The following is a 13,598-nucleotide window of genomic DNA, read 5'->3' as shown; positions in this document are numbered from 1 at the left end:
ATTGACACATTCAATACAAAAGATAAAGCTTTTAATATAATTAGTATATTCATAAACCGTATTATGATAATGTTTGCTAATAGTTATTAAATATAATTGTCTATTTATTGTTGATAACACACTTCATTTTCTTCAGTCAAACGAAGAACAATACAGTCATATTTGTTTACATATATCAAACAATATAACTTCTGAAATAATATTTTCTCCTCTTCATTACATATCATTAAAATTTTTCAACTCATTAAAACAGTATTTATCTGTTAATCGTAAGGTATATTTTAATGTATTTATTATCAATTCTTTTAATGAAAAAGAAGTAGTTTATTTTATTATGAACATTTATTTCAAACAAAGATATGTTTATTTAAAATGAAAACAATAAGAAAGTAAATATATCAAGTTTGTTTAACTTTTAACAAATAAATGTACTGAACTTATTTGTTATACTTTAATTTGTTTTGATAAATAATCTTATTAATGGTATTATGTTGTATTGATTAAGTACTAATAATCCATAATAAAAATTATTCTTCTTAAAGTAGTTTAATTCTTAATATTTTAAAGTAACACATTATATAGAGTATTAACTGATGATATATATTTTAATTTAAAGTAATTCCAACAAAATAAATCCAATTCATACTATCAAATTCTTATTCAGAAATTAATTTACATTCTAACTAATATTATATTCTAATTATTTTCTAAAATATTGTAATATATATAGCTAATAGAATATATAACTTAATTCAATTCATGAGGTTTATTATTCCATTATGTATATAAATTATAATGAAGTTGATATGTTTTTATTTATTTTACTTCATTGTACTAAAAAATAAACAATAAAAATAACTTTTTGTTATTTTATTTATTATTTTGAGTTTAATGGCATAAGTTTTATTAAAAAAAAAGAAGAGATAAGAGAGTTATTGTTTTTTTGTTGGTTCATTAAAGTTTAATAAAAGAAGTTAAGAATAAATAATTCAATAATCTTTTCGTTAAAAACACATAAAATTTAAAAAAGAAGATATTTACAAAAAAAAACAGTACTAAAATAATACAAAAACTGAAAATCCAAATAGTTTTAAAATGAAATTAGAGAAATGTTTTTTAGCAATTGTTATTCGATATAATCAAAATTTTCAAGTAAATGAAAAATTTGGATTTATTAACAAAAAGTGTTATGATGTTATGCTTATGATAAAAGTTAATCCATTAAATATTTCTCAAGATATTTCTAGTATTTTTAAAGCAGAAAAATTAATAAGAAATATTGAATTTCAAAAAGAATTAAAATTATTTCCTCAAATAGAGACAATTAGAATTGATGAAAATTTATTAATAATGTTTAAAAAATATATTCAAAATAAATTTAAACAAATTATTATAACATCAAGTACAATTCCATCATTATTAAGTGAAATTGAAAATAAAATTATAGAATTAACAATTAATAATAATTTTCAATTATTTAATTTAAATAAATTTATAAAACTAATAAAAATAAAAATTATTTGTAATGATATAAATGAAGAAGTTATTACTACATTAAATAATATTAAAACATTAAAATTTATTAGTATTTATTATTATAAAATAGTAAATAATAATATAATTAATATTATTTCAAAATGTAAAATAAATAAAATTATTTTGTATTGTTTTCAAATAGATTCAATAATATTAAATAAATTAACTCTTCCTAAACATACAAATGAAATAATTTTTTGTAATTCTCAATATATTGTTGGAATGGATCCAAATATTTATGTAAGTTATTTTGGTAATTATGAAATAGTATTTCCAGAAACCATAATAGATATTAGTAATTTTATTAATACTTATTTACCTTCAAATATTATTCTTAAATCCTTTTGTAATATTTTTAATAATAAACATGTTTATATTGATTTTTCAAGTTATAATCATTTTAAAAGTATTAGAAATGACATTAGTTGGTTATCAGTAATTTATCCTAACTCAATCTATTATGTTGGTGATATTTCTATTCCTCAAGTTAATGTATCAAAATTAATAATGAATCATTCTCATTATATTGGAAAAATACCTAATTCTGTTACTTGGCTTTCATTAAATAATTCAAACGTTACATTTTCTAATCCACCAAAATTACAATATTTATGTACTTTCTTCTCAAAAATGAATTATGATATTAATATTTTAACTACACTTACAAAAATTCATAGTGTTGGTGATTATACTAATTTCTCTAAACTCACAAATCTTAAAGAATTAACTACTAATGGATTTATTAATACTGCTCTCATTCAATTTCCAAGTAGTTTAACTAAATTAAAATTAGAATGTACTCCTTCTCTTTATTGTTCTCCATTTATTAAGAAATTGGTTATTACATCATCACAAGAATTTCCTTGTAAATTAAGTCAATATACTCAATTAGTGAATTTAAAACTTGATGGTTGTTTTACATTTATTGAATTACCAACTACTTTAACATCACTTAAATTTAATTCATTACAATATAATAATATTATTGATCTTTCATCTGTTTTAATAACAACTATTCATATTGTTAACTCTGGTAATTTGTTTATCATTCTTCCTCAATGTCTTAAAGAAATTAAATTAGAAAAGTCATCTGTTTCTTTTATGAATACTCAAAATATATGTCTTAATGAATTTTCAATGTATGACTGTGATTGGGTAGAAATAGATAATCCATTTCATTCAATCCTAAAACAAAACATTTTTATGAAAACAAATAAACCAATTATTTATATGGATTGTAACACTGACAAATTATTTACTGAAAATTCAATTTCTTCTAATGAAAGTGAAGAACATTTTAATACAAGTGATTCATATGGTTCAATAAGCTTTGAAAATGAAACATCAGAAATATATAGAGATGAATAAATTATAAATATTATAAATGAAAAAGAAATTAATAATTGAATGATTGAGCAATTGAACTATAATAATAAAAGATTTTACTATATAATAGGAAAAAAACAATCTTTTTTAAAAAGGAAAAAAATGGAGTGTTCTTAATGAATAAAATAGAATAAATGGAATATCTCAATTTCACTACTTTTGAATAGATCTTTTATGTATTACTTTTATTTAATGTACTAAATCGGGAAAATTAAAACATAATAGCTTAATTAATAAAAATAAAAAGAAGAAATCCTGAATGTTCTTAGAATAGAATTCTGGAATTTTCTTCCAACAATGGAAAAGAGAAAGATTTTAATCGAAAAGAATAATGAACTTCTTTTGAATATTTGGAAGGTTTTAGTTTAAATGATAAAAAACTATAATTTATAATAAAAAAACTAATTAAAACTAAAATAATTAAACTAGAAAATCGAAAAAACTTAAAAAGTAAGTGATGCTCCTCATTTTCTTCATTGCCCTTGCTTTAGCTAATAAATGTACTTTTGATGAACATATTAATGATAATACTAATTATCAAAATGGTTCAGTTTATTATGAAAGATATTGTGATACTTTGTGCCCATGTGAAGGAGATGACTGTGAAATGGACTTTACCAATACTCCATCTAGAGAAATTGTTAATGTAACTGGTCAAATTGGAACTCTCATTACAAGAGCTTATGACCTTACCTTTGCTCTTTATGTTAATGACGTTTTTAAAACAAATAATGTTATTTTAAAATCACAAAGAATTCAATATAAACTTGCTAACTTATCAACTATAACAATTGGTTCTCAAGAAGTTGAAGAAAATAATACTGTTGCTACTAGAAATACTATCTTTAGATGTGCTGGTGTTTGTACAATTTCTGATTCTACAATTGTTAGTTCAAATACTGAATCTGTTTCTTTCATCTGTGAAAAGGATTTGAGTGAAGCCAATTATACTATTATTAATACTGTCTTTACTGTTTCCTTTGATTCTGATACATTTTCACATATTTATGCTCGTGAAAATGTTGCTTTCTCTGCTTTAGATAATGTTCAATTTATTGTTAATGCAACTGAAGAACAATTAAAAGAAAAGGCTGAAGTTGCTATTCCATTAATATACAATGCTAAAGGATTCCCAGAAAAAATGACTGTTTCTGTTTCTGCTACAAATAAAGAGTATGATGTTGTAAGCCAATGTGATGGTCAGTGGTTAGTTGCTGTTCCAAAAGGAACTGAAGCTACCATTGATTGTTTCGATCCAACTGTTACTACTGGTTCTGAATCACTTGAAACAGGATGTGAAATTGCTTTCATTGTTATTATTTGTCTTGCTGATACTACTTTACTCATAGTCCTTATTGTCTTCGGTACTTTGGCTCTTTTACCAATGATTAAAAGAAAACTTGGAAAAGGAGAAGATGATTACAATAAATTTGATGAATTAACAAAGTAATCTAATCTGATTTTGATTAAAACAAAGGAAATTAATTCAATTTTATTTGAACATCTTCTTTCTTCTTTTAAATATTAAAAATTATAAAAGGGTTTTTAAAACTATAATATTCATTTATTATTCATAATATTTTGTTCTCATTTCTATAAATTTTTTCATTATATTATTTCTATCAATAATCATAGATGGTTCATTCATTATAATTGATATTGTTGTTATAGTAGCTTCAAAAGTAGACATTCCACCACTAATCTCTTTTCTAATTTCATTGTATTGAGAATAATTATTTCCATTACTTAATATTAACTAATAATAAATTTTTATTTTAACTAAAATCTTTATAAAAAAACAATACAAACAGTATCTAATTGATGAAGTAATTTATTTCTATTATAAATAGACTTTGCTTGATCCCAAGTACCATCAATAATGATAATATATTTGTATTGTTGTGTAAATGAAATATCATTTCCATCATCAATTATTTTTGCTGTTTTACGTGGAAATAAAACAGCAAACTCATTTGGTTTTTGTTGAATTTTATCAATAAGTTCAATAGGTAAATTTTTTTTATATATCTCAACGTGTTTAAAATATTTGTCAATTAACTTTACTGTATTTAATTTTACTTTTGCCTCTCTTGGATCTTGAAGTATAATTAAATATGGATAGTTATCATGTTCTTTTTCTTTAGGAATTAACTGGCATATACAAATATTTGGATGTAATCCACATTTCTCACAAATTCTTAATTTTTGAGGTTGTATATCTTCATCAAAATAAGGTAATTCTTCCATGTGTAATTAAATTAAACATTTTTTATAGATTTTTATTTATTTTTTATTTTCATTCTTTTGGATTTTATTATTTGTTTTTGAAAATCATTACAAGAAAAACTAAGACAGAATAGAGAATTAATATCTGTAGAAATAATACCTGTTATATTATAAATGGATTAATTCACAATGAGTCTGTAAGAAGATTAAAGAAACTAAAATTATAAATAAAATTTCTTAATAATCCTTGAAGAATAATAATAAAAAATATGAAAGAATGAATATTTTATATTTTCAATTCTGGATGCATATTAGAAGAAAAATATTCTAATATGAGAGTCTTTGAAATGAATTTTATGATACAAATAAAGTGTATTGAAGAAACTGAAATAAACACTTTTCACTATAAAGAAAATCCAAATATGTATATATCTAGTTATTGTCCTTTTATTTATTAAAAACACACCATCATTAAGTGTGAATATTTCAAATGAAATAAAATAAATCAACATTGAATTATATCCATTTTTAATTCACCATTTCATTCATTGGCAGATGAATAAAATGTTCATATTCTTCATTGTTTTTAGTTTATTTTGAATGATTCAAGATTGAATCATTTCATTTCAATTACTATGATTCGTTTTGGTGTGAAATGGTATGGAAATTCTTTTCCACAAAGTGCATTTGATATTCCTTTATATTCAAATGCATTTTGTTTACAAGATGATTTTGTTTTATCATTTTCTTTGCAAACACAAATGTCAACTTGTCTTTGTCCAAACCCAAATAAACAATCTTTATTTGATTGATAACATAAAACAAACGCATGTTGTGGTTTTTTAATATCAAATTTTATCATTCCTTTTATTCTTCCATTTGATTCTAATGAAAATACAAATGATTTTGAATCATATATCCATTCATCAACTTCATCAATTTTAGAATTAACATATCCTCCAAATTTATTTCCTTCTTCGTCTTCAATAATAATTATTATATGTTCTTTATTCCATATTCGTTGTTTAAATACTGATGTATTTCTAGTCCAATCATCAATATCTGAATCAAATAGTATATTGAATACTTTTCTATTTGTCCATTCTTCTATTTGTTGAATTTGATATTTTTGTACTGATATTCCTCTTATTCTTTGCAACCTCTCTTCTTCTTGTTTCTTCTTCTTTTCTTCTTCTTGTTTCTTCCTTTCTTCTTCTTTGATCTTCTTCCTTTCTAAATAATCACTGTAATATGTTTCCCATTCTTCTTTCGTCTTATTAAATTTTTGTGTTATTTTATCTTTTTCTTCTGGTGTTTTGAATAGTTTGTTTTTCATTACCATTTCTTCTATATTAATGATTTTATTTATTAACTCATTCCGTGGTTTACCTAGTGTTTCGTCATCTGATTTACATTCTTCTATGATTCTCGACATTTTATTCTTCATTATTTCTATTTGATTGATTGTTAATTGACTTTTTTTTATCACTAATTTTCTTCTTCTTTCTGTTTCATCCATCCTATCAAATATTCCTTCTCCTCTTTTAATTGCTTCTGAGTATGTTTCATTCTCTTTTATTTTAAATACTTCATTTTTAATACTTCCTATATAATATTTATAATTCTTAGTAGTATCATCAATTGATTGTTGAATGTTTGGAAGTGTTTCTACTAATTCTTTATACAATTGGTTATTCTTGTTTATTAACTCTTCCATTTTAATTTAATTTGATGTTTATAAGTTCAAAATATGAATGTTTAAATAATTAATCCACGTTATTAACATAAAGTCAATCATTATTTTTATTACCATTTTATTCTAAACAAATGACTTTTATTTATTTTTTACAATAACAATAAATATATAATAATATTAATAATATAATAATAATAAAATTATAATATTGTTATTTTCTATAATTAGTTTATTTCTTCCATCTTCTTCATCATTTTTTCTTTGATGGATTTACAATTGAAGGTGTCATCAATTTCGTCGGACTGCCATATTCCTAAGTATTTATACAAGTCCTCACCTTCAACTACGGGGATGTTTTGCATTCCATCTGGGATTTTCTTAATGTTTTTAATACCAATCCTGACTTTTTCTCATTCATTTCCATATGTAACTTATTATTTCTTTAATTTCATTGTGAATTATTCCCATTTCTTCACTACTTTGTGTCATTATTCTCAAATCATCCATATATAATGTGTGATTTGCTTTTGGGAATTTCTCTTCGATGATTTGAGAAATTACATTCATCTGAATGATGAAGAGTAGAGGGGATAAGAAATCACCTTGTAAAATTCCTCTATTTAATTTAATATTGCCTAGATATTCATTAAATTTATAACCGATGAATATCTTCAATCTAGTCATCATACTTTCAATCATGTCAATGATGATTCCCTCTACATTAAAATATTTTAATGATTCAATAACCCATTCGTGGTTGACAGTGTCATATGCTTTTTTAATGTCATAATATGACTCCACATATTTTGGGTATTTCTCTTCTTTCTGCTGCTTCATCATATAACTATTAATTATTCCTTCTTTAGCAGCTAAAGATTGCAATTTACATCCCAATTGGTTGCTACTGATTTTAAATGATTCATTATTCATGTTAAGTCTTCTGTGAATCTTTTCTTTTAATATTGATGTAAATACTTTCATAATTACATTTGTACAACTGATATGATAATAATTAGTGACATTATTCATATCACTTTGTGGATTAATAAAGTTCTTCAACTTACCATGTCTAATTTGATGTTTTGAATGAAGTTTAACCATTCATTGAAGATGTTGAGAATGACTTCTCTTGATGATGATATCCTTTTCCAATAATACCCATATATAGTGTCTATTCATTGTGTTTTCCAGTTATTTATTTTCATTATACTTAAATTTAATTCATTTATTGTTATTATGACATTATCATAATTGATATATCTTTCATTCCACAAGGTGATTTGTTTTATTTTCAATTCTCTTTATTTAATATCATCTGTGTTTCATATAACGATTTCCAATATTCTAAAGTAATATCGTTATTTGGGTATATTTCATTTTTTGGGTCTTTCTTCCTTATTCTAATTTTCTTGTTAGAATCAAACATGATTTTATTTGTATTGATTCTGACTATTTCTTCCTTATTAAATTTAATTCTTTTATCATTGTCATCATATATTTTAGGTATTTTATTCTTTCTAGTGCTTTAACTTTAGTTCATTCTTCATCATATTCTTTTAATTTCATGATGCACTTTATTCTGTACCATTTTCTTCCCTTGACCAAATCTTCTAGTCTATTGATTTTCTTTATATTTCTTTTATTTCATCAAATTTATCTCTTATTATTTTATTTTGGAGATAGAGGTGCATAACCATTGAAATCTTCTTCATATCATCTTGCAGATCATGCATTCTGCTTCCTGACAATACCCATCTATTATTAATTTCCATTATTAATCGGTCAGCTTCTTTTCTTTGAAAGTAGTAATTAATGTTTGTACATTTTTCTATTTTCATTTCTTTTATTTTATTGATGAGAGTGTTAAGATATTCTTCATCAATTTCTGTAGAGTTATTCTTTAATATGATGTTTTTTATTATTGAATCACACTCTACTCTTCCTTCTGTTATATCATTTACTTTCACTTTAATGTACCGTTTAGTGCTTTCTTTTATTTTATGTGATATTTTAATATATTTAATATATTCTTTTTCATTATTTACATTGATGTTTATTGCTTTTATTATACTTTCTATTTGTTTCCATCTTAATTTCTTATATAATTTCTTATTTAACCAATTAATTTCAAAACAATACAACACTTCAATTAAATTTCTATTTCTTTGTTTTGTTGTATTTCTTGTATTTTTATTTTGTTCTCTTTTTTATTATTCTTGCAATTTTACATCTATCATTCATTTCTTTAATTGCATTTTGTTTTTAATTTATTCTTCAATTGTTTTAATGTTTTTTCTTCAATTTCTTTTGTATTTTTCTTTATTTTCTTCTTTGATTCTTTCATTTATCTTTTTCTTTTTGATTGAATATACTTCTTGAAGAATATCATATCATCTTTTTCTTTCATCTTCTTACTTCTTGAGTATTTTTCATAATCTCCTTCATTCCATTCACTTGTTATTCTTTTTATTCTTTCTTGAATCTCATTTATTGTTAACCATTTGTGTTAGTTATGGGTGTAATCTTTATTATTCTTGTATTTACATTGTTTTTTTATTATAAAAAAACCTCCATATGAAACAGTGTTACAATATAAAGACATTATAATGATATTGAACAAACAAATAATGCATAAAAGTGATGGATAATACCACAAAATACCATATATGTATTAGATAAAAAGAACAAAACTGGTCTATTATTTGATATGACTATTGTGGCTGATCACAATATTAATTGAGTGTAAATGAAGAAAAGAAATAAGTATAAAGAATTAAAGAATATTCTAATGAAAATAGAAAAATTAAAAGATGTCAGAATAATTCCAGTAGTAATCTCAATCAATGGATTAATAAATAACTCAAGTGTTAAATTAATTAAAGAAATAAAAAATTGACATTAACATCGAGAAAGAAATTAAAGACCTTGTAATAAAAAACATGATTGATGTCATGGAATACAACTTCTATCACAACCAAACATACTCCGTAGAGCTGCTAGAAGAAGATGAAGACGAAGGGATGTGATTAGTCTCCCCTGAGCCAGGAAGAATAGAAGCTAGTTCTATTAATACTTAATTAATTGCTTTTTATTTTAATTTCTTTCATTGTGTGTTTATAATAATTATTTCATTTCTATTCTCTTTTATTTCTTATTCTTATTTTATTATCTTATTTTTGTTTATCATTTATTATCTTTATTAAATTATTTGTTAGAAGTATTATTGTTAAAACATGAAAATTCAAATCATAAACGAAGAAATAATAAAAATAAAACTTAATTGATTTTTCTTCTCTTCATTTTTTTTGTTATTTTTAACAAAATTCTAATAATACTAAAAATAAACTAATTATAGAAAATAACAATATTATAATTTTATTATTATTATATTATTAATATTATTATATATTTATTGTTATTGTAAAAATAAAATAAATAACATTTATTTAAAATAAAATGATGTTAAAAATAATCTTTGAATTGATGTGTTAATAATGTGTATTTACTATTTAAACATTCATATTTTGAACTTATAAACATCAATTTAAATTAAAATGAATATGGTGTATATTAAACAAATAGAAGAATGGACAGAAAAAAGAATAAATAATATATTATTTGATTCAGACATTGATGATTGGAATAAAAATACATCAGTATTTAAACAACGAATATGGAATAAAGAACATATAATAATTATTATTGAAGATGAAGATGGAAATAAATTTGGAGGATATGTTAATGAGAAAATTAATAAATATGGTAAATGGATATATGATTCAAAATCATTTGTATTTTCATTAGAATCAAATGGAAGAATAAAAGGAATGATAAAATTTGATATTAAAAAACCACAACATGCATTTTGGTTAGATAATCATTCAGATTATTGCTTGTTTCAATTTGGAAATGGAAGTGATATTTTTGTTTGTAAAGAAAATGATAAAACAAAATCATTTTGTAAACAAAATGCATTTGAATATAAAGGAATTGAAAATGCACTTTGTGGAAAAGAATTTCCATACCATTTCACACCAAAACGAATCATAGTAATTGAAATGAAATGATTCAATCTTAACTAATTGAAAATGATATAAAAAAGAATATAAAACAAAGCAATGAAGAATATGAACATTTCATTCATCTGCCAATGAATGAAATGGTGAATTAAAAATTGACATAATTCAATGTTGATTTATTTTATTTCATTTGAAATATTCACACTTAATGATGGTGTGTTTTTAATAAATATTAAAAGAAATAAGAATGAAATAGAAATAAAATGAATAAATAAACAATTTATTTGTATCATTTCATTGAATTATTTCATTATGAATAAAATGATTAAGATATTAGAAATAAGATAATTAAGTATTAAGAAAATTCTCATTTATTAATTATTTATTGTTTATTATGAAAATCATTATTCATGAAAATGTTGATTTCTTTATTTGTTGTTTAGTTTTTCTTGTTGTTTTCTGTTTAATTCTTTTTATTTCTTTCATTATCTTTTCTTCTTTTTTATTTCTTCTTTTCTTCTTCTTTGTTTGTTACTTTTTATTCATTTTTAGACATATTCTTCTTTATTTCTTATTTTCTCAATCAAACTTGTCATTCTGATTTTTTTGTTATCATTTCCTTTTTATTTAATATTATCTTCATCATTTATATCTTTTTGTTCTTATACATTCTATTTTCTTTATTATTGTTTATCTTTTCGTATATCACAACATGCTTTCTTCATTATTAATAACTAATTCAACTCGTTTTATTGATAAATACATTTGATATTAAAAAATTAGGAATAATAACAAAATAATAATTGATATATTACTGTTTTTGAATTAGTGTTATTATCTAATTCATTCATGAATTTATCTGATTATTTATTAAAGAAAATATTTATCATTTTGTTTTTGAAATTGTTGAATTATTTAACAAAATAATAATTCTCATGTTGTTTGAAAGTGAATTAAATATTGATTAATTTATTATTAGAAATATTAATGAAATGGTAGAAATGATAGAAAATAATATATTAAAAATAAATGAAGATTAAATATTCATAAACATCGAATTTCATTAATTTTTAGAAAATAAATATTTTGAAGAATAAAATCAAACATATTGAATAATAAATGCATGTTAAAATGTTATTTGATTTTGTATTTATTACTTGTTATTATGTATCATTTATCTTCAAATTGATAGTATTAATACAAAATATTTTTATTTCATTTCATACTTTATTGACATTTATTAATTGTTTGTTTCATAAATATTTATTAGAAATACATGACATAGTCGTTAAAAATATAAATTGAATGAATAATAATAAAATGAATGAGATGAATGAATATTTTGGAAATAAACAAAAATAAATTAAGAGAATAAAAGAAAGAAACAAATTACATTGTCGTAATATTAAATATTAATATTTCATAAAAAATAAGTGGAATAAAAATAAAAGAAGAAATATTCATTTCAGTTTTATCAAATTATATTCTATTATTCATTTGTTATTGTTCAATTTTATTTGTTTTTAATTTATTTGTTTTTAACTTTGAAGAAGTAAAATATTTATTTCATTTCTTATAAAATTAATAATTAAATATTGTTGAAATTTATTATTTATATATTATTCTTAAATATTATAATTTGAAATTAATAAAAAAAGAATTTATGTTTATTTCATTTATTCAAAAATTTTCTATTTGTTTTATTATTTTGTATATTTCTTTATTGTTTGGTTTTATTCTTTATCATTATTATTATATTTTACTATTTTCTTTATCATTCTATTCTTTGTCTTTTACTTTCTTTGTATAACTTATCATTCTATATTCTTACATTTCTAAAATTATTCATATAAACTCTTTTTCTTTTCTATTCTTCGGTATTTCTTTTTATTCATTTTTTATTATATTTCTTTGTGTTTATTCTATAACTTTTAAATATTCTGTATTTGTTATTCATTGGTATGAATTTGTTCACTTTTATATGTCGTTGTTTCCTGTTTTGTTTTTCAATTTATCATTTCTTTATCTTATTCTTTTCTTTTTGTTATTGTATTTATTCTAAAACTTCACTGCTATTGTTTACATTCTTTTTCTTCTTTCTTTTCTTCTTTTCTTTAAATTTACTTTCGTGTTTGTTTCATGTATATTTTCCCTATTTCTTTTGTTGTTTTCCATTATCTTATTTCTATTTCTTTATATTATTTATTTTTTATCATTTTTTTATTCTTTCTTCTTTTATTCTTATATCAACTTTCATTTCTTTATTATCTCATTTATTAGACTTCATTTTTGTTTTTTTTTTGTCTTTTCTTTTAATTCCTTATTTCATTTGTTTCTCAGTTATTATCTATTGTGTTATTCTTATTCTACTTGTTGTTTCTTTGTTTTTTCTGTTTATTTCTTATTTTATTCATTCAATTATTGTTTATTATTTCATTATTGTCTCTTATTGCATTTTATTCTTATTGCATTTTATTGTTTTTATTTCTTTTGTTTATATTATCATTCTCTGCTTTTTATGTTTTTTCTCTTTTATTTCTTTCTTCTTTCTTTTTTATTCATCCTTGTATTAAAACTTTCTTTTATCATTTTTACATTTGTCAGTATAAACATATTCTTTGAATATCAGAAACACTACAAACATAAACAAAAATAAAAATTTATTTTAATTAATTACTTTGATTCTCCTGTTATTTGATATTTCTGAAAATGTATTTCATTCCAATTTATAGTAA

At 21.4% G+C, this 13,598-nt stretch overlaps 3 protein-coding genes across 3 annotated transcripts, besides 4 other annotated features; 2 read left to right on the top strand and 1 right to left on the bottom strand.

The window, feature by feature from the left end:
* Positions 1 to 1,095: 1,095 nt before the first annotated feature.
* On the top strand, positions 1,096 to 2,904 carry EHI_024540 (uncharacterized protein; the record flags this gene model as incomplete). Its single annotated transcript, XM_647191.1, has 1 exon — positions 1,096 to 2,904. One exon carries the CDS (start codon positions 1,096 to 1,098, stop codon positions 2,902 to 2,904), a length of 1,809 nt encoding a protein of 602 aa, XP_652283.1.
* Positions 2,905 to 3,335: 431 nt separating this feature from the next.
* On the top strand, positions 3,336 to 4,372 carry EHI_024530 (uncharacterized protein; the record flags this gene model as incomplete). The annotated part of the gene is made up of 1 exon (XM_647190.2): positions 3,336 to 4,372. The coding sequence occupies exon 1, from the start codon at positions 3,380 to 3,382 to the stop codon at positions 4,370 to 4,372; it is 993 nt and encodes a 330-aa protein (XP_652282.1). The 5' UTR covers positions 3,336 to 3,379.
* Positions 4,373 to 4,489: 117 nt separating this feature from the next.
* EHI_024520 (uncharacterized protein) lies at positions 4,490 to 5,169 on the bottom strand (the record flags this gene model as incomplete). Its single annotated transcript, XM_647189.2, has 2 exons — positions 4,490 to 4,678; positions 4,732 to 5,169. The coding sequence occupies 2 exons, from the start codon at positions 5,167 to 5,169 to the stop codon at positions 4,490 to 4,492; spliced, it is 627 nt and encodes a 208-aa protein (XP_652281.2).
* An 86-nt stretch (positions 5,170 to 5,255) lies between these two features.
* Positions 5,256 to 5,601: a repeat region.
* Positions 5,602 to 6,987: 1,386 nt separating this feature from the next.
* Positions 6,988 to 9,053: a repeat region.
* Positions 9,006 to 9,398: a repeat region.
* Positions 9,399 to 9,405: 7 nt separating this feature from the next.
* Positions 9,406 to 9,935: a repeat region.
* The last annotated feature ends 3,663 nt before the right edge of the window (positions 9,936 to 13,598 follow it).

The sequence above is a fragment of the Entamoeba histolytica genome, genomic scaffold (assembly GCF_000208925.1).
Source record: "Entamoeba histolytica HM-1:IMSS scf_1104750516645 genomic scaffold, whole genome shotgun sequence".
Lineage (NCBI taxonomy): Eukaryota > Evosea > Mastigamoebida > Endamoebidae > Entamoeba > Entamoeba histolytica.
The sequence above is the reverse complement of the archived record's forward strand: the minus strand, read 5'-3'. Positions and strand labels throughout refer to the sequence as shown.